Source organism: Diadema antillarum, unplaced genomic scaffold (assembly GCF_040938485.1).
Source record: "Diadema antillarum isolate AM-2024a unplaced genomic scaffold, OU_Dant_1.0 scf00000079, whole genome shotgun sequence".
Classification (NCBI taxonomy): Eukaryota; Metazoa; Echinodermata; class Echinoidea; order Diadematoida; family Diadematidae; genus Diadema; species Diadema antillarum.
In genome coordinates this window covers 1,021,014-1,047,658 of record NW_027270968.1, presented here as the reverse complement: position 1 = coordinate 1,047,658, position 26,645 = coordinate 1,021,014, and the positions used below count along the sequence as shown (strand labels likewise).

The 26,645-nt window shown below is 39.7% G+C and overlaps 1 protein-coding gene across 1 annotated transcript in view; it reads left to right on the top strand.

Moving 5' to 3' along the window:
- The window catches only part of LOC139717643 (intermembrane lipid transfer protein VPS13D-like), a 37,728-nt gene extending 12,335 nt beyond the window's left edge, over positions 1-25,393 (top strand). The window contains exons 12-32 of the mRNA XM_071629150.1: positions 321-399; positions 721-1,158; positions 1,997-2,221; positions 2,967-3,124; positions 3,660-3,758; positions 4,552-4,785; positions 5,167-5,347; positions 5,826-6,031; positions 6,443-6,642; positions 10,652-10,722; positions 11,427-11,523; positions 14,162-14,260; positions 15,185-15,305; positions 15,869-16,003; positions 16,536-16,689; positions 17,183-17,390; positions 18,821-19,040; positions 19,557-19,748; positions 20,653-20,822; positions 21,839-21,970; positions 25,237-25,393. Coding sequence (XP_071485251.1) covers positions 321-399; positions 721-1,158; positions 1,997-2,221; positions 2,967-3,124; positions 3,660-3,758; positions 4,552-4,785; positions 5,167-5,347; positions 5,826-6,031; positions 6,443-6,642; positions 10,652-10,722; positions 11,427-11,523; positions 14,162-14,260; positions 15,185-15,305; positions 15,869-16,003; positions 16,536-16,689; positions 17,183-17,390; positions 18,821-19,040; positions 19,557-19,748; positions 20,653-20,822; positions 21,839-21,970; positions 25,237-25,393 — 3,576 coding nt within the window. The remainder of the gene's footprint in view (positions 1-320; positions 400-720; positions 1,159-1,996; positions 2,222-2,966; positions 3,125-3,659; positions 3,759-4,551; positions 4,786-5,166; positions 5,348-5,825; positions 6,032-6,442; positions 6,643-10,651; positions 10,723-11,426; positions 11,524-14,161; positions 14,261-15,184; positions 15,306-15,868; positions 16,004-16,535; positions 16,690-17,182; positions 17,391-18,820; positions 19,041-19,556; positions 19,749-20,652; positions 20,823-21,838; positions 21,971-25,236) is intronic.
- Positions 25,394-26,645: the final 1,252 nt, after the last annotated feature.

Here is a 26,645-nt window from a genome sequence, read left to right as displayed (position 1 = left end):
TATCATAGTGTTAGAGATCTCTAATAAATTGAGTGCAAGCATTCAAGTTGCAACATTTTTATTACACCTAAATTAGTCGTCTGTTATATTGAACTTAAATGTTCATGCAGCAAACAATACTGAGAATTGTTTAGTAATTCCTGAAGGGTGTTCGGTCAATGTGAGAAAATAAAGACATACGGATAAGAACCTACCAGTCATACTGTTTTTCTGGTGAAAACAATATGACTTTTTAATTTGTTTGTGATATTTATTGCTGCTATAATGTAAGTTTATCAAAAAAAAAAATCATCTTTCTGTGACATGATTCTTCATACTAGGGTGGCAAGCTGCTGAAGCAGACGTGTTTGCTGAAGATCCAGGTGGACAGAAATCTTGATGTTGACATCAGGAGAACTGGTAAAGTATTCAATTTCTTTTATGGTACTGACCATTTTTCTGTGTGAATCCATGGTGTCTTTTTTATTAAGCATCTCTTTGTGTTCCCCCTAAAAAGAAAAAATGTGTTTGTCTTCTGTGGGGTAAGTCCTTATACGTAGATGTGTGAATTCAAAGTGTAGTTCACCAAACTGCTCTCACCTGACTTTGATAGAATATTTTCTATTCTATATTGTCTACATTTCTCATGCTGTAGAGCTCGCCATTCTATATCTTGCCTTTATTGCAACAAAAGTGGCAACTTTTTCACACACATTGACACCTTTTATTCCTTGTCATCAGTTCCAGATATGGAGATCCAGGGCCTGCTGTCGTCGGTCCACTGCTGCCTAGACCTGTCCCAGTACCAGCTGATCCGTGGGTTCCTGGACCACAACCTGGGAGAACAGCTGGAGGAGTTCCAGCCGATGCCCCGCCCCGCCAACCCGGAGTCCCAGACAGTCCTCAGTGGCCAGATATGCACCAATATCTCTATGCACATCAATCTGGTGAATGTGACCCTCGAACTCTTGCTCCAGCATGGCTCCAACCCCCGCGACCCCTTGAGTGGCGGGTGTGGTCTAGACGGTCGCCACGGTGATGAAGAGGTCGCGGCAGAGAGGTCGCTAGGACAGTTCAACTTCATGGAATCCAAGTTCTCCTTCATGAGCCAGTCCAACGGATCAAAGATGGTGGACTTGGTGTCGCATGCTATCAGAGCATACGACACAAGGTGGAAAGGTATGGCATCAACCGACCTCAAGTCTCCAAATCTTAAGAAGGAAATTCAACCCGAAAAATTAGTTTGGGGGAATAGAAACAGGAAAATTACAGGAACAGGACACATCATCAAGTCAATATGCACAGGGCAAATGGAAGGTTTACATGTAGTTTATGTGATACATCAGGGAGTTCCCAATTTGTGCTTGATTGATCACATCTTGGGGAAAAATAAAAATCATAACTTTCGTAGCCTTTATCATTATTTGCTCAAACTCTCACTATCATGTTGCTCTTATTTTTCTACTTCTATTTACACAAACCAAATTTTTAGGGTGGACCTCCCCTTTAATCCGTTGAGGATGGACTGATTTTGATACAACACACATTTCCCATAGACACCTGCCTGAGTATACTCAGGACTCGCCCTCAATGGGTTCAGAGATTCTTTGATTACTCTCAGGCCCCTATAATGGCACAGAGTCAAAGCTGTCATGATGAACACACATAGCCTTTGCAAGACAGTAGATGAAGTGTTGAAAGAGATTCAAATTTCTGTCTCAGTGTGCTTGTATGAGATTTATGTCTGTCACGTTAATCTACAAGCAGAATGAACAGGTATGATTTGTGAAAGCTCATGACATCATCAGTGGATTATGCAATACCATAAATGCCCTGTACTGAACTCAGAGTTGTGCCACTGAGTTAACAATTGGTAGTTATGTAACAGTGTTCATATAATGAACTGTGGAGTAAGTCCGGGGAGGGGAGTAGAGAAAAGGCTAACAGTTAGGGTAAGCTTCACACTTCATTTTATTATTTTTTTATTTTGGTTTTTCAAATGGAATGAATTGGTCAGGTGATGTCTCCAAGCGGAGGAGCAATGTCTTCGAGGAGATCCTGACCCCAACGAGGCACCACAGTCGCAACCCCAACCCACTCCAGCTGGAGCTTCACTACGCCTCTCAGTCAGACAACACCCGGGCCACGGCGCTGCTCAACAACATGCGTGTGGTCTGCGTCATGGACCTACTACTAGCAGTCAAGGACTTTCTGCTGGGATACGACTCTCAGGCCGCACAGGGTGAGTCCACTCCAGCAGTCAATTATTTGATAATGATCATTCTCTGCTATATTAATTACGCTTTGTTCAACTTGTGGGCCGCTCAGGGTGAGTCTATTGAATCACTCAGAAGTTTGATTGTGAGCATCCTGTAGTACTTATCACAATTCAGTTTGGTGGCAATAGGTCATCATACAAATGTAGGTAGCACTTGTTACAAGCTGACTTTGTTTTTCCTATGGAAATTTCATTTTGACAGGGCAAATGATAGTTTCATGATACATCATATGAAATCTGGGTGATACCCACATACAATTGTACAAGACCGTCCTTTCTAAGCATTTGCACTAAATCAATGAAGAATATTTTTGAAAGAATTGAATATCTACTGTAAAACATGATATATTCGCGGCCTGAAATTTTTGTGAATTGGAGCCGCCTGCCATTTTCTTGGCATAAGATTTTTGCAAATCGCCAATGGCGTTTAATGCATATAGTGTAGACAAGAAATTTTGTGTGCATTTTGATTTCGCGAATCTTGGCGCTTGCGAAATTCGCGAAATTAAAATCCATGCAAACATTCCTTGTTTTACAGTATTTTATGTCAAAATGAGTTTCAAGGAAAACAGTGAAGGGAGATACAATGCACAAGTACTATGCTGTGTTTGCAAAATATGTCATAATTCATAGAATATTTGATTCAGATATAATATGATATTGTCCTTGTTGATGATAAATATACTCTTATTGTGATTTTTCCCCTCAGGATCAGATGGAGTCAGTGTGAGGACGCCCTCTGAGGCCTCCACTTCCCAGGGGCCATCCACAGAGTCCTCCAACATCACCAGTGTGGATAAAAGGGCAGGGTCACCCGTCAGTCTTGGTACCGGTATACTCACCAAGAGGGTGCCTCATAAGGAACAGGTGGGTACCAATGTGGTCCTCTATACTTTGTGCTATAAGATTGAGATTAATGGTAGGAGAGCAGTGCATTTTTGACAGTTTTATCACATGATAAAAGTCAAAGGTCTAAGATACAGTGTATTTCTGATTAGGCCTAACAGATTGGAACATATCCTCTTGTTGTTGGTGGTGTTATTGTTGCTGTTGGTTTGTTTGTTTGGTTGTTGTTGTTGTTGGTTTTTTTTTTTTTTTTGCTGCTCTTTCCTGAAATTAAAGGTAACAATGTTTTTAAAGCAACTGTTAGATATGAATTCTTCTGTCTTAAACAGTGTTATTATTAGATTTCAAGGATTTTAAGTCATAATCTTGGTTTAAACCTAAGGCATGTGTAGTCTTTGTGGTTGTGATATGAAGGGATGAGCTAATAAGAAAACGTTAATAAAGACATTCTTGTTTTGTTGAGTTCAGGGACAATCAATATTTTCCATTATCTCATGGATCACAACGATGCCAGACTTTAATTGTACGCTTTTCTTTGTCTTTTTATCTCAAACAGGTTGAGAAGACATCAGAGTTCAAAGTGAATGTCACTGAGACAGAGTTTGTCATCTTGGAGGACTCAGCATCACAAGACTCCAATGCTGTCATCTTGAAGGTGAGCTGCTCACAAGATGAGGCTAACAGTCCCATTCATTGCAATCACTGTTTGCAGAACTGAGCTCAGAGAATAGAATCCTAACACACCCATCAGTCTCTGTAATGCAGTAGAAGTACATACACTGTAGTTACTCCTAGGGAGGGTTTTGAGTATTTAAATCTTGTACATTGTGACTCTGTTATAACTGTACCTCCACATAAAATTTATGCTGTTATTAATAGTTTGGACTGTCCACACTGGATTAATTTTGAAGTACTTCTCCATTTTGAAAACACAGGCTTTTACTTACACCATGCCTATGATACTGTGAGCAATTATACCATCTGGGCCCCGTTGCAAGAAAGTTGCAATCAATTGCAAATAATTGCTAATTTTGAAACAACCATTCTGATTGGCTCAGGGTCTGCCCTATTAAGAAGACATGCATGCAACAATGATTTTGATTGGCCAGTGACAATCAGTTGCAAGTTGCGTTTAAACGCAAAGTTTCTAGCAACGGGGCCCAGGTGTTCTATGGAAGTGTTGAGCATTAAAGTGCAGAGTTGTGCACACAACAGGCAAAAGCTTATTTCAACACTTCAACACTGTGTTAAGATGCTAAATTGCACACATGACAGGTGAAAGCTAATGTCAATACATTAACACTGTGCTGATATGCTGAGTTGTGCACATGGCAGCCAGAAGCTCATTTTAACACTTTAACACCGTGACAAGATGCCAAGCAGTGCACATGACAGGCAAAAGCTTATCTTAACACTTTTATAGCACCATATCTTTGGTGTCTCTCCAGTCCACCTGTGCCGTGCTGACCTACAAGCCCGACTCCAAGGAGAACCCCTTCTCCGGCGGCCTGGAGGGGCTGGAGATCTTCTCCTGCTCCATGAGGAACGAGGAGGAGTCGGCGCTCTCCATCGTGGATCCCAGCACCATCAACGTGGAGCTGAAGGGGAGCTCCTCCCACATCCACAGCGGCCAGCAGCTGGGGGGACTCCTGGACATCATGGATGCACATACCATCCTGGAGGTATGAGACCTTAACATTTAAAAACCCACCCTGAAGATATTCATTGACTTTAACCCTTTTTATGCTGGGAGTGTTGATTGCACAGAAAACGCCATGGCATTGTATGTGCTGTCGAATTTTGGTGTGTGTGTGCAAGCTCAGAACGAGCAAAAACTTCTACACTGAAATATTCTGCAGTTACCTTTAAACAGTCGGGTAAGTCCAGAGGATCAGAAGAGATGCTCTATCACAAATGATCGGTCACATTTTTCTTCACTATTCCGTTGAAGACTAGTCTTGAGTACACCTGGGCAGATGTCTATGGGAAATGTGTGTCATAGCAAAATAAACTGGTTCTCAATGGGTTAATCCCCATCCCTCCACCTCTAATTCTTCTGACAGGTGCACATCCAGGCTCTAAATCTGCGAGTCTCTTACCATGATGCCCAGCTCTTTCTGGGCATCGCCAACTCACTACCGGCCCAGATGATCAAGAAGGCGCCGGACGACGATGATGAGGACGCCGACAACAAGAAGAACGAGGCGGAGGAAAAGCAGTCAAAGCCCAAGTTGAGAAAGCAAGGTTAGCTGGGCTGTATGTGTGCACCTTATCAACTCCAGTGCGCCAAAGAGTATCTTATGTTAACTTAAAAAAATCCAGCATTTCTGCATGCCAAGATCAGACTTTTATTTTGTATGGGATATGATCAAATTTAAACATTTTTCTTGCTCCTGTTTGTGGGTGTGTGTGCCTTTTATTTTACTTTTTTTTTAGGGGGACCTCTAAAGAGGCAGAACTGACCGAGGATGAAATGTTTTTAGTGTTAATCCATGAACACTAGGTCGTAGTGTCTTTTTAGCTTCAATTTCAAATTAACCGTGGAGTGAGGGTCATTATATTGAAAGCAGAGAACCCAAACACAACCTGAAGTGATGTATATTCCTGTCCAAATGTCAGATGAATACATGATAATTTGGATTGTATGAAAGTGCTATGTGGTTCACTGTTTGTCATTCTCTCCCTCTCTTTCCTCACTCCCCCCCCCCCCCCCCCCCTCCAGTGTCCAAACTGAAGGAGCTGGGTTTCCGCTCCCAGGACTGCCGCAAGGCCCTGGAGGCTTCCAACTACCGACTGGACCTGGCCGCCTCTTGGTTAATAGACAATGCCCAGCCCCTCCCCTCCTCCTCCTCCACCTCTCCTAGGAGCCCAGGGGAGAAGAACGGGGGAGAGGAGAAGGCGAGCAAGATGGAGATAGCTGGGATAGAGGTAACCAGCTTCTTTATATCCTTAGTATTTCTTGTGAGTGCCATCTTAATCTTACAACCGGTAACATATGTCAGTAACAAGCTGAAGGAATATGTACTTTTCATAAAAATGGAATATTTTGGAAATTCCAATTCAATTTTCATGATATCATTCTAAACACATGACATCACAAATTGTAGTGGACTTCTCATTCAGCAATGGTGGCACTGAAACTTCAGAAATTCAAATCTTTTTGACAGATTACCTGATCTTCTTCAAACTGAATGTTGCTGCATTCACTCGATCCACACGTTATCAGGTGAACTTGTTCGTTAAGGAGTTTAATTCATATTTTTGTTTTTGTGTAGAAATCATTTGTCTTACGCAATTGTGAATATTGCAATATGTTTCTATTCCTTTGTGACTTCCAAGGTCCGAGCCGGTACCCTGGGCATCACCCTGATCGATGACTGCGGAAACATCGACGTGCCCCTGATCGAGATGTCGTGCCAGAATCTGAACTTCTTCCAGAAGCTGCTGCCCAGCGCCCAGGGCCAGGCCTCCTGCCTCCTGGCTGCTGATTACTACAACAGGAGTCTGTCTGGATGGGAGCCGTGCCTGGAGCCTTGGAAGTGAGTCTGGGATCATTAACCCATTGAGGATGGGCTGATTTTGCCACATGCATTTCTCATACACTAGACACCTGCCCGAGTACACTCGGGACTCATCTTCAGTGGGTTAATGCATGTACATTGTACATGTCTCCAAAACTCTTCACAGTTTATGAGTAAATCCAGAATGAGAAATAAAATAATAATGATGATGGTGATGATGGTGATGATAATGATAATAATAATAATAATAATGATAATGATATTAATGATAACAAAAACAACAACAGCTGCACAACATCAGCAAGAATACTACTACTACTGCTACTACTACTACTAATGATAACGAGACATGAAAACTCGTCACATAGAGGACGAGTTAGGTGATACGCTTGTGGTCATCAGATGACAGTCATCTGTGATCGACAAAGAAAAGAATGTGATATAGGCACCTTGAAGTTATATTGAGCGTACATGCGAAACCGTTTCTGTAACCACTCGGCCACGGGTCATCCACGGAAATGGTAAGACAAAAAAAAAACAATGTATAGATATAACAGGGGGAAAGTCAATGCCCACTCAACCAACGTGGCCGTGTGAACATCTATTGCATTGCTAGACGGAAAAGCGGCCTTGTAACGACTGAGGTTGCTATGCCATTTCTGGCAACTTGGGAAAAATACGTCCCGCAGACATAAAACCTATAATCGGCTGGTTTTGATACCTTGCCTTTAATCACAATTTTCAGTGTAATGACGTCATCAAATTACAAAACAATGACATCGTCTTGAAAGACAATTGTTCAAAGTACAACACCTCAGTCGTCGTCATTACATACTATGATCGGTTTGACAAAGTCAACCTGCAAAATTGTGCTGCAGTCGAAGCAATGTGGTCTCCAACACACAAAAAAGAGGGATATGGCGTGTGTGTGTGTGTCTGTGTGTGTGTATAGGTGCGTTTATATACGTACGTGATTTCTACATGGACGAATATGTAATACAAAATTGAAGAAAAAAAAGTAAAATAGCTAAGTATTTTGTTTCGTGATCTTGTGGGGTTCCAACCCGCAACCTTACGTCTCTGAGACGTCGCCTTTAGCCACTCGGCCATACGTCTCGACGAGAAAATATGGGGAACGTAAACTTATGTATGTGAAAGATACATGAGGAATCGTTTTGTCCACATTCCATTTTCATTTTCAGTTTTAAACTGCAAAATTGTCAATCTGATGAGGAGATTTCAAAGAATAAAATGCATGATTACTGCAGCTTATTGTCTCAGCTACAACATACTAAAGTTTCAGAGGAAATGAAGCAAAATCAGCTGAGATAGAGGTGCTTAAACGTTGTCAAGTCAATGCATGATTTTAAAAAAAAATCACCTCCCATAGACATAACACGTAAACTTGTCCGATTTTGTGTCTTTACTTTTTTCACAATTTAAAGTATGATGACGTCATCAAACTAGAAAACATCGATATGGATTTGAAAGACAGTTGTTTAATGTATAATATATTAATCGTACGTTGTCAGTTTGCTATTGACATGACGATCAATCATGTGACTATGAGGCAGCTATTAGTACCTGTATGAAATTATTATAGGCATGGTTATCAAATTCCCTTAAAATTTCCTTATTATTGCTTTATTTTTACACACAGTTAAGCTATCTCTTTAAACTCGTCACAGTTTAATGAGAATCATGAACATCATACATTAGTACCATATTCAGTTCCATAGCTGATCGCGTTTGCTAATTAATTAAGATTTATTGTCTAGAATGTGCCATATGGCCAACCTGTATACACACGTGGACACACAAACACAATGCTAAATGTATGTATCAAACCTCTGTAACACAACTTTGAACTAACTGTAGAAAGTATCGCTGCACTTATCATACATACTTTTTATCATTATCTGAAACTCCACAAAAACCACTAATTGACAAATAATCATCAATACAGAAGACTGACTTAAAGGAACAATTCAAATACCTTTTTTTACAATGTATAGCTTCTTACATGTATAAAAATCAGCACAAAGTAACCACGACTACATTGTGTTACTGAATTGATATGAACAAATTTCATTTTGTTACAATATACCATGATCAGCTTGAAAAGCCCAGCCTGCAATATTTTGCAGCAGTCGAAGCAATGCAGTCTCCAACGATAAACAAAGGGATACTGTGTGAGTGTGTGCGTATAGGTGTGTTTACATGCGAACGTGACTTCTACATGGACGAAGGTGTAGTACTCCATTGAAGAAAAAAAGTAAAAAAAAAATTATTATTTTCTTTCGTGCTCTTGTGAGGTTCGAACCCGTACGTGTGCAACCTCACGTTTCTGTGACGACACCTCTAACCACTCGGCCATACGTCTCGACGAGAAAATTAGAGGAACGTAAACTTATGTACGTGAAAGATGAATCAGGAATCGTTTCGTCCGCATTCCATTCTCATTTTCAGTTTTAAATTGCAAAATTGTCAACCTGATGAGGAGATTTCAAAGAATAAAATGCATGATTACTGCAGCTTATTGTCACAGCTACAACATACTTAATTTTCAGAGGAAATGAAGCAAAATCATCTGAGATAAAGGTGCTTAAACGTTGTCAAGTCAATGTATGGTTTTTAAAAAAATCACCTCCCATAGACATAACACGTAAACTTGTCCGATTTTGCGTCTTTACCTTTAATCACAATTTAAAGTATGATGACGTCATCAAATTTCAAAACCATGACATGGACTTGAAAGGCAAATGTTCAAAGTAAAACATATCTGAATTTGGGGTGATATTAAGCTTAAACAATAGAGATACGAGTAAATGAATGTCAGAAAGAGTACCTCAAAAAAATTAATTCCACTTTTTTGATTTCAGATGATGATATGATGACGTCATGAGTTTTCCTGGCAATATTGGTACTTGAAACGTTATTTCCAATTCATATGCTTTTGTAATATGCAATAGAAATATAGGGTCAATGGACGATTTAAAGAGCTATGGCAACATAAACAAAAACATGTTTTTTCACTATATTTGCAGAAAGACGCGCGCGCGGAATTTCAACTTTGACGCCAGTGCATTCCTTTGTTATAGGTCAAAATCGATCGGAAATCAATGGATATTGTTACTCAAAGTATCAGAAATCCAAATCAGTCAAAAAAATTGCATTTTCATGTTGGTTACGCCCTCTGCGCGCGAAATTGCGCGGACGGACGCGCACGCGAGAAAATGTTTGAAACGCTTAGAATTGTCTGAAACTTCGAGATTTCCCATTGGGAAGTTGTTTTGAGCCTTTTAAAATTTTGACGCGCGCAAACGCGCGCGTAATGATGACCTTGGTAACTAGCGTTAAAACGTAAGATAGAGCCTGACCTGAACTTTATGTCCACCGAAAATGATACAGAAATGATATCTAGTTATGAAGTTATGATCGATCATGTGACAAGGTCCGAAAATCACAAAATGGCGCCTAGATGACGTCATAGATATGTTACTGTCATGAAAACCTTATTGTGGCTAGATATTGTTATGAGACATGTTGACTGAAAATGTTATGTTATTCCGTAATGTCATTGTTGAGATATTGACGACACAAAATGTGGCAGAAAGAAAGAAGAATAAAAAAAAAGAGAAATTTTGACAATCACAATAGGTGATACGCTGATAGCGTATCACCTAATAATAAAATTAATAATAATGATAATAATGATAAGAAGAAGAAGAAGAAGGGGAGGGAGGATATTAAAGGCATTGGTAGAATTGTGAATGTTGATAGAGGGGACTCTGTGTAGCAAATGCTAACACATAGTTCTGTGATTTGTGACCCTTCGTCATTTTACCCTGAAAGCCTTACTGGCATTGAAGCTTATAAAAAAAACACTCACATACACATACTCACGCAAAAACATACCCCCAAAGTCAAATTTTAACATCTTCATTCCCCCTGTGGGAATTTAAAGTGTATTTTCTCTATCCTGGCTCATCCTCAATATTTTGCCAATGTTTTGTCAATCCTGCAGGTGCAATGTTGAGTGGATCCAGCAAGCTGCTAGTCAGATGTACCCTGAAAAACTCTTCATTCAAATGAAAGGCATGCCTCTCTCAATATTTCATTTTCCCCGTACTTTTGTTTCTCATTGTCTGTGTCAATAAAATCCAGGGATTGTATTGTTTATACAGTCATCTTTATAACCCAACAAAGATAAAAGAATTGATTTTGTTCTGATACACATTGTTCAGTGACCCATGCTTGTTTACACTTGGGGACTTGTTGCCAAAAGAGAAGCAGAGGGTAGAATTGTGTGCCTGTCCAACTGTAACAAATTAAATGTGATACATTTGAAATCCCAAATGCAGGCATTAGAAGAATGTATGGTGATGGTTGCTGGAAATTGAAAATGAAAAGAGAATGTAGTAATTAGACTATATGTTGTTAGACAAGTCTTTGTTGTGTTGCAAAACCAATTTCTACTTGCTCATTTTGGAGCTTTATGCAAGGTTTTATATATCTATTTATTTATTTGTTTTTATTATTATTATAACGATATTTAGGTAGACCACATGCAAGGTTGTTTCAACATAAAAAGGTAGTGTTGTTCATTGCGTTTATGTCCCGGGTGACCGTACCCAAACCTGACATCAAATATACTTATAAATAATCAAATTTATATTGAGGATGTACAATGTAGTCACAGATATGAATGTGAAGATAGCTGTATGTCGTTTTAAAGGTACTGTTGTAAGGATAGTCATTAGTCTTCTTAAGTATCTATGTGCTTTTTTATTCTCTTTCAGTGAATGAGAGATTGGATCTCAACCTAACGAGTGCCCTGATTAACTTATACAGCGACACAAAGAAAAGCTGGACTGAAGACTACTACAGCCAGGGAGGGTAAGATTCGATGATTCTGGATTTAGCTTCGCATGTTACCGAATTCACGAAGTGCAGTCGCAGCGGACGACTATAATTAACTCCCCCGAAACCCACGAAACGTTTTGAATTTTCAACCGTCACCGAGGCAGTGCGAATCGGGCGTTCTCATTTTCACCAAAATTTCACCTTCTCATATCTCCGCTATACATTGACCAAAATCGCTCAAACTTTGAGTATCAATGCAAAATTATGATTTCTATCCACATACGAAAAATCACGAGAAACGATAAAGAATTTTCAAAGTTATTCAATATTTCATGTTTCTCTGTCTCGGAAAACTACCGTCCGATTATTTCCAGACACATCTGGACGCACCACTTAATATTCATGAAACTTGACATACATATTCATAAGACATGTGCGGACGTAAATGTAGCCCTGTTCGCTTTGCCGAAGACCTATTTTTGAAGTTACAAGTGAAAATAAATGAGGTATCTTGTCAGAAATTTTGGAGCAGCAAACCAGAATAATGACGTCATATTCTAAGAAAAACTGATTTGCGCTTGCGCAATGAATGAACTTTCCCATGCAGCTTCGATCCAGCGAGCTGATTGGTCGATGCATTGCAGCATACTGTTACTGTGCGATGCGAGGTGGCTGCTGCGGATGCCTAGTAAACTGCACATGCATGCTATGAGAGTGGGACGCGGTGTGTCGATAATGTACAGCAGTGTGCTGGGGACCTCGCTATACCTCAAAGACAAGCACTTACGTTATCAGAACTGTCCTATTAAAAAGAATATAGCAAAAATTTGAATATATATTCGGCTATGATACCATTTATGCAGTTGCAAATTCTTGACATTGGATTATTCGGACTTAACGCAGATTTTACTGCACTATAGTAAGTAACATTACAACTACGAATTCCCGGTACGAGTTACGATCAGAGTACAGCAGTGCCGTACGGCACTGAAGTACAAGTGACGTTAGAGCGACAAAGATGTGGGTACGTGGGACTGTACCCTGTCTTCCCGTATGCGAATGACTATGAAATTTCGTGCTCGGAACGAAGGTAGAAAGTGCACCACTTTCGATTATTTCCAGACATATCCGGACGCATGACTTCTCGAATGTGATATTTTAGAATTCCGGAAAGAAATACATACTTAGTAACATACTTGAAAGTTTTTTGTTGTTCACGAAGTCAAAATGTGAAATTTTAGCAACGATTTCTGACAATTATTTTCCGTTTTGAAAGTGAAGTTATGCCCCATTTTGGATTATTTTCTCGTCGTTATTTAAAAAAGTTAACATAATGGTAGGTTAAAATGAGGTTTTTACTTTTCATAACCGTTTGAATCATCAAAAAATATGAATAAATAGTAAAGTTACGGCAGTTTTGCTGCGACACTTTCCTAGCGGTTTTCGTGCGAAACGTGTTCATTCAAGAGGAAAGCGAGGTCAGGTCAAAATGAAAACAGTGACTTAATTGCACCCGTCCGCTGTGACTGGTGGGTACAAATGAAACCATGGTTTTACCATGGACAAAAACCATGGAGTGCCAAGTGTCGCATGGAATATTTCGTTATGAAATGGTCATTTCGTCGACAAAATGATCGTTTCGTCAACGCAATTATGATTTTGTGGACGAAATGTTCATTTAGTTTCAAAATGTTGTCATTTCGTCACAAAATAATCATTTCATCGACAAAATGACTGATTTCGTAACGAAATATTCCATGCAACACTTGGCACTCCATGGTTTTAGTCCATGTTTAAACCATGGTTTCATTTGTACCACCTTCGTGAATTCTGGCCTTTATGTCTTCTTGTGTGGTCCAAATAATATGAGAACAGTTTTGAGTCATTGTCTTTAACTAAGGGCATTACAATTGAATGTAACCAGCAATTTAGCCTTCAAAGTGTAACAAAGAACTTTGTATCATAACAAGCAAAATTATGTACAGAATTTGTGTATGGGTTTATAGCATGGTGTGAGTACTAAAAGCTGGCTGGAGAAAACAAATTAAAACATTATACTATAAATCTGGCCATTTTCTCTCAATTGCTATAGTATATCACACTGCTCAAACTGTGCTTGTTTTCAAATTATAAGACAGATTTTAGTTGTTGTTGGTGGTTTTTTTTTTTTTTTGGGGGGGGGGGGGAGGGGATTGGGAGGAGGAGGCAAGATCTGGGCCCCATTTTACAAAAAGTTGATATGATAGCAACTCTTGCTGAAATGGCAATTGTCATAGTAACGACAAGAATCCAGCTTCCTGATTGGCTGTTGCTATTGGAAGTTGCCATTCCAGCAAGAGTTGCCATCCTAAAATCTTTTATGAAATGGGGCCCAGGTATATCCTAACTTTCCATACCATGAAATCTGATGTGTTTACGTTACTCTAAAATGAAAAAGGACAAAACTGCTTGCATATACATGTACATAACACCAAGACATTGCCTGAACCCCTCCTCGATTTCCTGCCAGGAAGAATTGCCTTTCTATATTCTTGTGTGTCTATAATTTGAACATGAAGTAAACCAGTTTACTACAGAAAGCAGAGTTGCATTCTTCCTTGGCTCATTACATGTTTTGTCTCAGAATGACTTCACTCAAAGACTCTGATTCAACATTTTTTTTCATCATCAGAACGACGGGACGAAAGCGTTCGCCCTTCGTCCCATTCGCCCTCAGGAACCAGACGGGTTGTCGCCTCTCCTTTGCTACTCTAACAACCACTCCAAACAAGTGAGTGTGCTTTCTTTATTCCATTGCTCGATTTGATCGTCAAGAATATTACCACAAGCTGTGTTCTAGTGTCTGTGAATGGATTATATTGCACACCTGAAAGTGTTTAGAATAACCAGTAATTGATTGTTTGTGTCGAGCATAGAATTTCACCGCTTGTTTGTGTCAGCTGCTGAGCACTGAGGTAAGTTTAATCTCCATTGTTCAGTGCATTGCTCAAAAGCATTATGGATGCTGGTAGATTGACTACTGGGTATAGACAGAAGGATATATTACAAGCAGAGAACCAATGATACCAATCAAAGATTACAGAAATATCTACCTCATGCATTTATGCATACTATGAATATGGACTAGATGACAGAAATTTATTCCAGAACACTGTAAGAAAATTTTACGTGACATAATATATCCCTTTTTTGACATGACATACTCCTTACTGTCACATGCACAAACCATGATTTCAAATGTGAACACTGCAGGTCTGTGGTGACACATATCAATGTGCAAGTTAGAAATTGTCTCTATTTGATGATGTATACATGTGTTAAGCAATATATACTGTCATTACTGTTATAGTTGTTTCTTCTGTGTATTGTTTGCTCCATGTCATGGTGCTCAAAGGCCCAAATTCACAAAGTTTAGACCATGGATTATGCTAATTTTGTCCACAAAAATGTGCATGACAGATCGCTGCAATAACGCAAATAAGCATCCAATAATGAATGTGTGCTAAAACATGCACTTGAAAGGTATGCATATTTTGCTCATTTTAGTCCATGGCCTAAATATAAACAATAAATTTGATTTAAACCATCTTTGAGAAGTTACGATGTAGGCCAATGAGTTCATACACTATTATTATTGCTTACCTCTCTGAAATGTTGTTTCACATAAATTCTTTGCTCTCACCCCGTATGACAGGGTTCTGTCATCGCCGGAAGAGAAGTCCAAGTCAGAGAGGTCATTCAGCCAGTGGAAGGACGTGGCTCCTGGGGGAGAGATTCCCTTCATGTTTGAAGAGAAGGGCAAAGCAAGGCATCGGGTGAGTCCTTTGATTATTCCGTCTAGACCAATGAGGGTTGAGCAATATCTTGGGAGAGATATTTGGAGGTTCCATGACAGTTGCTTCTGACAGTATTGCTTCCATGAAATGTCTCCGTGCTCATTTTTAAAGCCAAACATAAAACTTACCCACAAACATAACCCGAGCCCTAATCCTAATCCTAACATCAAACTAAACCGAAAACCCTATCACAACCGTAAACCTTACCCAAAGTTTTGGGAGAAAATAAGACAAAAGCAATTGTTGCAGGAGCAAATTTTGTGTCATCATGAATGAATTGATGCTTAATGTATTTGATGTGATGAAAATGTGGAACTTGAGGTCTGTTTGAAAATAGCAAAATGACTATATTGCTTTGATACATGTGTACTTTTTCTTTTGTGTGACAGCATCTTGCCATTTTTTGGATGTATCTATTTTTTTTTAAGTAACTGTGTTTTGCTTTTATATATATATTTTTTTGCATAAGTGAAGGTAGGAGCATTAAATGAAAGTGACAGAGAATGTCTTTGTTCTTTTCTTTTCTTTCAAATTTCTGCCAGAACACCCATGAGCTGCGAGTGCACCAGTTGGTGGTGAAGGTGGATGGATGGGAGCAGCTTACACCGGTCTCTGTCGATAAAGTGGGCGTCTTCTTCAGGCTGGCTAAACCCCATCACAACCAGCTCTCCAGCATAGTGAGGGCCACAACTTGTTCCATTTTAAATTTTTAAAGTAAACTGTTTCCATGACAACCACATTTTTTTTTTCATATCCACAAGCACAATGAGTGTCACAACATGTTCTGTGGCCACAGTATAATTCAAATCTGTTGACTTGAATGTCATTATGAACAATCTACATGTATATGCTGCCAACATGAACACGAGAGAATGAAGCTGACTTTGCCAGTACAACTATTTTATGCAGTGAGGCACATTTCAATGAAAAAAAAAAAATGTTTGAAAAAAAAAGGACTTTTGGGGATCTCAAATGGATATTTTAGATAATTATTAACCAGGATATCCTATTACCGTTGAAAAATTGTTTTGTATGTTTTACAGATGCATCTATACCCCGCCCCTCCCCTCCCCCCCCCAAAAAAAAAACTTATCAAAATTAATGTTCATTGTATTCCTCTTAAAACGATTGTGTTATATGACTAAAAATGCTTGATGGTCATTATGCATTCCATAACTTCGTATTTTATGTTATTTTATTTTGTTTTAGTTTTCTGACCAGCAGCAAGCCAGAGTTATCTTCCACGTAACACTAGAGGGCAGTGCCCGTAAGCTGATCACCGTGCGGTCAGCTCTGACGGTCATCAGTCGGCTGAGCGTGCCAATCGAACTCAAGCTCATCAACCCTGAGTCTCCAACGGAAAGTAAGTCACAAAGATTTCCTTTTATTTGCTGTTGCTCTCTGTAGATTAGATAGTATGCTTGATCTGTTTTATTATGAACACCACGTGAAAAAGAAGGAACTAACTGTCGGAGTTGAATCTGCGTCACCTTCTGCTTTGTGGGCTAGAAAAAAAGAAATGTGATAATTGTTTGAAGATGGACTAAAAGGACAAATCTGAAGAAATATCTTTTATAATGGGTGCTCTCATTTCGCATTGGTCTTATGATTACAAACTAGCAGAAAATGGAAGTGCACATTTTTTTTTCTTTTTTGCCTGTTATATGTAACACAATTTCATTTTTATCTTCCATGGAGTTAAAAAATAAAAACACAAAATTTATCTTTTCAGGCCAAGCATTAAAAAAAAAAAATGCTCTTGCAAAAATTCTGCTTTTACGGTGTCTATCATTTGATAGCAGTGCAACAAAACTAATTCTCTGCATATTTATCATTTCCCTATCTTTTCTACCCAGACCCAGTCTCCATGAATCCACTGGAACCGAACGGCAAGCTCGCCATCCCCTTGCCCTATGCATTGTGGGATATCTACCTTCGCCCCAAGGGGTGGGCTGTATCATACTGCGACCGGCCCCTGAAGTGGCAAGCGGTTCAGAATCCCGGCGAAGCGATGAGTGTGCCCATGGAGTGCAGGGCAGACAGTGGCAATGCAGGAATCTTCAGGTTAGTGTCCCATTAAAATTCACATCAGCACTGAAGATCAGGGGATCTTTATTGCAGCAGTGGAAGAGATACAACCAATCTCGCTGAAAAAAAGAACAAACCAAACTGAACAAAATTAAACAATACAGATCCAATTGAAACTGAATCTCCTGAAAGTTTGTAACTTGGGGTGAATTTCAGTTTGCCTACAGATGAGAGCTTTGATGAATAAAATTGTGTCTATTGCAGGTTGATGAATATGACAGTTCATTTTAAGGTCTTTGTTTTCACAGTTCCTGATAAAAAGGTAGAGAAGAGTGGTCATTAACAGCAATGACCATTACAGTCGTTATCATAGGCATATCTACATGGTAATGATCAATTCAGAAGTACTTCTTCAGTTTTATTATCAAAGGACCTGGCATGAAGACATTAAGACTTGACTAAAAGGTAACTTCAGTTTTATGATAAGAATGTAAACAAATGCTTGAAGACATCAAGACTTGACCAGAATTTGTAACTTTGAGGGTGGTGAGTTGGCTCAGTCGGTATCCTGTCTTCCTCAGATCCAAGTGACCCAGGTTCAATACCAGAGTCTGGACTGAGCAATGTTGTGTGTAATCATACCGTCCCCTCTAGCAAGAGGCAAAACACTCTGTCCCTCGGTTAGGACATAAAATTGAGGTCCCGTGTGTTAGAGAGTCACGACTCATGCACGTAAAAGATCCTGCTTCATTTATTCATCACAAAGAGCTGGGTGTTTAACCCAGTGAAGTGGTCCCGCCTCACATCCAGCTGGACCCCATGAAAGACCAGCTTAGTTTAGTATAGGTGACTATGGGCTATCCAGCCATCCTGTTAGATGGAAAATGAACAAACAAACAAACTTAAGTTTTATGATAAAAATGTGAACATGGTGCATCTGGTCAATGAGCATTTGACAAAGCCAGGATTCCCTGGTGGTGTGGGTTCGAGGAGGGGGGAGGGGGGTCTCTGACACAGATAAGCAGGCCATGTGGAGTGGCACAGCAACTACTCTTGTCTTAAACTACCCATGGCTCTGGAAAGATAGCTTTTAGATTTGCTGATTTGCGGAGGATGCTGAGTAAGGCTTGGATGTTTGCAGTGTTCTGTGGAATAGTTGGCTACAAGGGGTTGGCAGAAGGATTCTGCTGTGATAGCATTTTTTTTTTGTGATGAAGATATTCTGTGATAGTGATGCTGTAGCAAAGAAGAAATATGTAACAAATTCAACTAATAATTTCCACACAGCAAACATACATGAACAGTTTCAAAATGGATTCAGTATTTTGCTAGTTTCCATCATAAGTTTAAAATGGCCCTCTAAAAATCTTTTAAGCAATAACTGGTTTGAACTGCACTGAAAGGAGCTCATCAAGAAATAACATCCCCTCCAATCCCCTCCTCTCCCCACTCTTCATAACTCACAGGTTCTGCCTCTGCGTCAAACATGAGGCATTCCCAACCAAGCACACGCCAGGCCGACGCCCCTCGGCCAAGAAGGCCGAGACCCCCCAGCCCGGCCACACCCTGATCGTCTTACCCCCCATGGTGTTGACCAACCTCCTCCCTGTGGAGCTGAACTACCTGGTGGTCAAGTCCAAGGTCCAGGGGTGCATCCGGCCAGGCATGGATGAGCCCATCTACACGGTCAGTAATCCTGAGATCTAGTCCAGTGACAATTGTATACTGTACGAGCTGAAATTTTCGTGGTGTTTTTATTTTCACGAATCACCTTTGAAGCGCGAAAATAATAACGCGTAAATAAGTAAGTTCAGTTAGACCCTCGCAACCGCGAAATTACCAACACTCGAAAATGTCCTCCAAGTAGCAATCCGCGAAAATTTCAGCTCGTACAGTATATTGATATTGACTGCCCGGGTAGTCGTGGCAGGTCAACTATTTCAATTCTTTCCCATACTGTCCTGCAGTCAATATTTGTGAATGATGATTAAAGGGAGAAACATTATTAAAATATTCTCTGCCATTTCTTTGTAATTCATGGTGAGGTAATCCTCAACATAAGAAAATTTTCATGCTAAACCTAAACCACTGAACTGGTACTTTTTGGAGGCTTTAAAACTGTAAAGTTTTTGTAAGTTGACAGAGTGGTCTTCTATAATTTCTCAGATTGTTCAGTTTTGCTCACTAAATTCATCCATGCAGACTGATCTGGACCTGGCCCAGGACATTAAGTTCTTCACAGAGTCTTTCAGGGAGTGCTCCGTCCCCCTCTCCATCCCAGCGAAGCACACCAGGGGCGGGTGTGGCTACGTGGAGCTGAGAGACGGCCACCAGAAGAGGAGGAAGCTCAATCTCTTTGTCAGGGTGGAGTGCATGGCTGGCAGGTCGCTGAAGGTGAGTGTGCCCCAGGAGGAGGACGAGGAGGAGATGGGAGAAAGAATGGTGATGGTGGTAGTGGTGGGGGTTACCATGGTGATAGGTTTCATTGATGTTGACTAAACTGATGACCTGTTGTAAATTACAGTGACCATGGTAGTCATGAAAGGGATTGTCACAACATGGTCAGTTATACTATTAGGTTTTATGGGAGGATGACAGTTTGTACAAATGTATTAGTGTGTCAGGGGACTGCTATGGTAGCAAATATTTTGATAAGGAGAATGATCATGATGACGATGATGATGATGATGATGACAATGATGATGACGATGATGATGATGATGACAATGATGATGACGATGATGATGATGAAGAGAATGATAAAGATGAGGATGCTGATGAAGATGATTAAGTTGGAATTAATTGTGATGTAAGAGGAAGAGGAGATGGTAGAAAGAATGGTATTACAGGTGATTGTGGTGTTGGTTGCCATGGTGATAGGTTTCAGTGATGTTGACAAGGCCTAAATTAGTGAGTGCAGTGACCATTTGAGTAATGAAAGGGATATTGTCACAACAGGGTCAGTTATGCTTAAAGGAACGATGAAGATTTGTATTGATGTGGGAGGGGGACTGCTGTTACGGTAGTAGCAAAGATTTTGATGATGAAGTTGGAACTAAGAGTTATGTTAGGTACATATTCCACTCTAACACTTGCATTAATAGAGCATTTTGGTATAAACATAGAGGAGGTATGCAAATGTAGAATGCAGCTAACCCATGACTCTTTAGGTAAATGACAGATACCAGTAACCTGATTAATTTGAACCTGAACATTTTGTGATGAAAGCATGTGTTGACTAGCAGGAAATTAAACAAGAAATGACTCTGATGAATATTTTCCCATCTGCCCCCATCAGCTTTCCGTGTCGGCTCCCTACTGGCTCATCAACAAGTCTGGCCTCCCTCTCATCTTTCGGGAGGAGCACGCAGACCACGAGGCTGCGGGCCAGTTTGAGGAGCACGAGAGAGCGAGGAGCGTGGCGCCCCTCATGTTCTCTTATCAGGAACCCCAGGGAGGAGAACACATGTAAGATGAAGGATGCTCTAGGATGACTTAACCCTGTGTGTGCCAGGGTCTTGGGACAGTGTGTATAAAGCTATGGGAATTTCTGTGCCCACTGGCACTCAAAGCACACCAAGGGTTAATGAGAAACTTCACTCTATATCAACTCCGATTAATGAAGAAGAGGGGAGTATAGACACAACAATATAAGAGATATTGAAAAGTTTTATGAAGTTGATGATAAAAACCGAAGCAGCAGTTTAAGTTTAAAGGTCTAGAACCAGTGACAGCACTTGCTCTCACATATTCAGATACAATGAATGAGGTGACAGTGTCATTGGCAATGAAAGTCTTTCATTGATGTGAACATACCGTAGGTATGAGACAATAAAATAGTTCCATGGCATTTGCTGTTGCAACAATTGCTCTCATGAAATATATGCATGCCGAGTCAAATATAAATTCTACTCACAAACATAACCCTAGCCCAAAGGGCTTGGAGAAAATAAGATCAGAGCAATTGTCGCAGGAGCAAATGTTGTGTCACCGATAAAACATATCTTGTGATTATGAAGTAGTATGTGAGTTAAAGAATATATATTTTCATGCAATGTTAGTGGATTTATCAAAAGTATATTTGCCCCTTGTGAGCTGATGTCTTGTATTAATGAAGTGATTTCAATGTGCATGTACCTTTGAGTAATTCAGTTACATTTTGTACTAGAAAATTGACATTGTTAATATGGAACTATGCTGATCCAGAGTGAAGTCATACATGCAGGCTTCTCAGTTTACAGTGCTACAGTCACTTTGTTGATGTTCAATGCAAAAAAAAAAAAGAAGAAGAAGAAAAGGATGCATGTTCATGGCAGAAATTCATTAATATAGCATTTTTTTTAAAGGTTGGTTTAATAAAAAAAAAAGCTTTTGCTTCACTCTGAAAGATCTCAGTGAATGATAGTAATAGTGACAGTCAATAGTCTGTGAAAAGAAAATGAAGAGATTTGATGTTTGATCCTTATCTACCTGCCTTTCTATAGGTGCTTGATGCGTTTGGGCCGAAGCATCATCGGTCTAGAAGGAACGCCGTACTGGTGCCACCGCATGTCACTAGAGGGCGGCTCAGGGGTGAGATCGCTCAGGATCTACCAAGACGGAGGCCGCCCCCACATGTGAGTCCTTTGACCCCTCCCCCCCCCCCCCCCTTTCCATTCTTCCGCATGTTTGCCTGTACGTACCTCAATCCAAGCTTGGCTGGAAAGTGTACTTTAAAACTAGAAATTTTCGCATGCATGAAACTTGAGTGAATTTTGCAAGGAGCAAGGATGTGCGAAGGTAAAATGCACACAAAACGTTTGTCTACCCAAAGCAGTGAGTGCCCTTTGTAATTTGTTAAGGTTTCATGCTGTGAATATTTCTGGTTTTACTGTAGTCACTTTCAGGATGTGGTGGAGTTGTCAATCTATTGAGGAAAGATTCAGTCTACTTTAAAGGGATGGTATAGTATTGGCGGAGATGAGGATTGGGCATATAGCTTTTTGCGAGATACCAAGAAACCACTTATGAAATAATGCAGAGCGTATCATTCTAAAAGAGGAATTCAAAGTTTATTAGATGAAAATTGGTTTTGGAATGGCTGAAACATCCAAAAACAAAGTAAAACAAAGCAATCTTAATAAAAGGTGGGTCCCCCCCTTTTATAAGTATTCCTCTGTTTTGGATATCTCTGCCATTTTAAAACAAATTTTCATCAAATAAACACTGAATCCCTTTTAGAATTACATGCTCTTTCATATTTCATAAGAGGTTTCTCAATGTCTCACCAAAAATGTTAGCAACCTGAAGTTACGTGTAGGTCTCAACCAAAACTATACAATCCCTCTAGCGGGCTGCTGAGTTATGGTTATCCCCAGTGGAACTTGAAAGGTGCTAAAGACAACAAGCCAGTTTTAATTTCGCCTGTAACCCGGTGGAGGTACCAGTAATTCTCAGTTAACGATTAAAGTAGCCATCTATGTAGTACCACTGGAAGAATCCTCAGGGTTTGTACAACTCTAACATCATAAGATTTCATAATTTATATTCCTTGAAACAAGAGTTATCATAGAATATCATCAATATCCCTTTCCTTGTGAAATCATGAAACCCACATTTAGGGCCTGCCTGATATTTGTAGGCTGTGGACTTCTGTCTTCCCAGTTCTCAACTTTGCTACATGTATGATCCCATTGGGCTATTTATGCTTGATTCATAGCTGGTTGTATGTAAAGCATTCACTCCTCCACATTCTTGCCGTCAATGCTGAGGAAACTGAGCATATGATTGATACTCTTCTGGTGATCTCTGTTAGAAACATACTAGGTATGATGTATTTTGCAATGACAGTTCCAATTATTAAGCTGCAACATCTTCTCAAAGGGCCAGTGAGGCTACTGCCTTAAAAAAATGCAACTGATCTGTGTAATACTATATCATCATGACAATATTCATGTATTACTGTAAAAGTGGATATTTTCGCGTGACTAATTTTTCGCGCTTGGCCAGGTCAGAAGAGTTTCGCGCGTTTTTAATTCCGCGGAATCAAGACATCACGCACAGGAACATATGGCAAGCAAAAATATTCGCGTGCTTTTATTTTCGCGCTAGTTTCTGGTTGTGCGAAATGCGCGAAAATTTCAACACCGCGAAAATTTCCACTTTTACAGTATGCTGTTTTACTTAATCATGCCCAAGGGTTGTGCTGCTGGTGATGAGATGTACTAACCCATCATGTCATTTCTCACAATGATAACGAGCAGCTTGAATCGCGTCGTCATGACAACTCCTCCTGGACCTCATCTGATGCCTTCTTGGCCACCATACAAGATGGTCCCTCTTGATTGACTGCTTGCATCACATCAACACAGTCTGCACTTCACCTTCACTTAAATGCCTCCTTATAATTTCACAGAACTTCAGTTTGAATGTCATGTTTGTTGATGTCTTTGCCAATAACAACTTTTTTATTAGATGAAACTTTGTTCATATCAAAATTGCAACAACTTCTGACATTCATCTGCACATGCAAAAATTTGTGGCATTCATCTGCACAAAGTTCTTCCAGCAATTTAACTCCATTGTACATTGTACCAGTCTAAACATAACCTATAATGAGTTAGAATTTAGGTACTTGGGTATAGTGTTCTCTTCAAAGGGAACATTGTCCAAAGAGGCCAGCACGATGAGAGTTAGTATGGCAAAGAATACAAAGAGGGAGAAAGCTATCACTCAAAATGTAAAACCTTCCTCTGTTGAAGAGATAATGGGTAAGTGTAGATGCTTTTATGGAGTGTGCCTTTTTGTGCATTTCAAGCTTTGGCAGCTAAGAAGACAGATATGCAGAATTCTGCATCCAAATCATGATGTACTGTAGGAAGGAGAAACAGGCAACACATGATCATGATACATGAGATAGCAGTGCGTTCAAGTCATCAGTAAGGGCGAAAGAAATTTTAGGACAGGAAAGCAGTCATGTGTAATGTACTCTTAGATTTTACCAGTGAAGTCTTTGTAGTGTCTTGATATTTCTGATGAGTCGATAGAAAGAAGCAATATATCTCCAAAGGCTCCGTCATGCAAAGAAAATGGTCATTTGCAGAGTAGCTATCGCTAACTGTAGTTTAGCAGAAGTAATTATCACATTATGACATAATATGATTCTATAGCCCACAATGTCTTTTATGTTAGATTTAAGACTATCTGTGTGATCTTTAAGATTATGTAACTTCATGAGAATAAAAGAATGTACGCAGTGCATAGCATTTGCAGTAAACTCGGTATTCATAGACATTTTATGATCAGCTTTTGTCATCGCGGGCTCTTTGGATGGCTGATATCTTTCACTTTTGCAGGTCAGTGATGTACATACACTTTTGATGTAATGTTTCTTTTGATCCCAAGTATAACACTTCATACACTGCTTAAAAGTCATTGTTACTAACATTGGTGGTGTTTTGGGTTGTCTGCTTTCTGCGTAAGTCTGCAGCAAATCTTTTTTTCCAAAATGAATACCAATAATTTTTCACTTTTTACATTTTAGCTAAAAGAAAATTAATCAACCGTAGGTACTGAATGTGTCTATGATTTACCTTAAACCAGTAATGTTGTCGATATTTATGTAATCATGGAAATTTTGTTAGCTCTCAGTAAATTCACCATAGATTTTAACAAAGATGACACATAATAGGTTTTAATTCTTTGTGTTGGCTTCTGTTTCTGTGTGTAGGATTTGGTGTTCATACTAATACCCTATTTGTCCCTTTTTCTTTTGCAGGAAGTGACCAAGATTAACATGATTTCTCCTCCCTCAATCTCTCCCAACCCCCCTCAGGATGAATGCCGTAGACTTCACTGAGCCCGGACTCAGTGATATCAATATTTTTCATTCATGTCCCTTCAGCGTGTACCACATCGGGATCGACGTGCGGCCCGGCAGAGGGCGCTACCACGAGACCAAGATCGTGACGTTCGTGCCCCGCTTCCAGCTGGAGAACCGCTCCTCTCATCACCTGGCGTTCGCACAGCGACATCTCGTCACCAGCATGGTGAGCTCATGATTTCTTACATTCATCTCTACCTAATACTGCATCTTGTTGTTTTTAGCTTACCCTAGCTAAGTGCTCAAGTGATTTTATTGCAGTCATTCATTGTCCAGCGTCCATTGTGCGTTGTGTGTAAACCCCACGACTTGTTTTCACCTTTTCATATTTTTCTTGAAAACATTTTCATATTTGTTACCAAACAGGCATTATCAGTCAGGTGACAAGATTTATATATACTGCAAAACACTATATTTTTGCAGCATTGAATTTTCACAAGTTCCCCTATGACATACAATGCATAAAGTGTAGACAAGAACTTTGCATGCATTTTAATTTTGCGAATCTTGGCTTTCGCAAAATTAAAATGCACGCGAACATTCCTTGTTTACAGTATACGCATTCAAGTGGACACTGTATCCCCACCCCTTGGGGCCGCAAGTTTTCTATGTTCGTAAATGATTGCCTCCAAGAATGGGTGGAAGGTGAACTTGCAATACTCCAGTGAGTGTGAGACCCCTTGGTTTCCCTCGTTTAGAATTAGTGAATTCTCCGACCAAGTTGTTTTTGGCTGTTGCGATCATTCATTGTGTGTTTTGCATCATGTGTAAACTTTTTACATGTTCATCTTCTTGAAAACTCCATAGCAGATTTTCACTAAACTTTGCAGGTAGCATCCTTAGGGAAATAGGATCTCAATTTGTCCAAATAGGCCCAATTCTTGAAAACACATAGTCAGATTTTCACCAACCTTGACCAGTGTTATAACCTGATGGTCATATATATATATATATCGTTGGTGGGGTGACAAAACCTCGTATCTCAAAAATGTCAAATGTTCAGGAGAGCTACATTGTAAAAAAACATGGCTGCCATAACATGTAAGTCAATGGAAACAGCCAACTTTTATTTTTCATTTGTGACCTTTTTTTGCAGATGGGCATACAAGGATTGGGAATTACATAGTAATGGATCCTAGCTTCAATATATGAAGAAAACTCATTTCCACCAAATATTGAGATACGAGGTTTTGTCACCCCACCAACGATATATATATATATATATATATATATATATATATATATATATATATATATATATACACACACATATACACATACTGTAGGAAGAAGATATTTAAAAGAAGATTGCATGATTATACTATAAGTCCATAGTTGTTTTTTTTTAACCCCATCCTGAGGCACATGTACATAGAGGTGTTTTATCATGTGCTTCTCGTCATGTCAAATAAAATAAAAAAATCACCAGC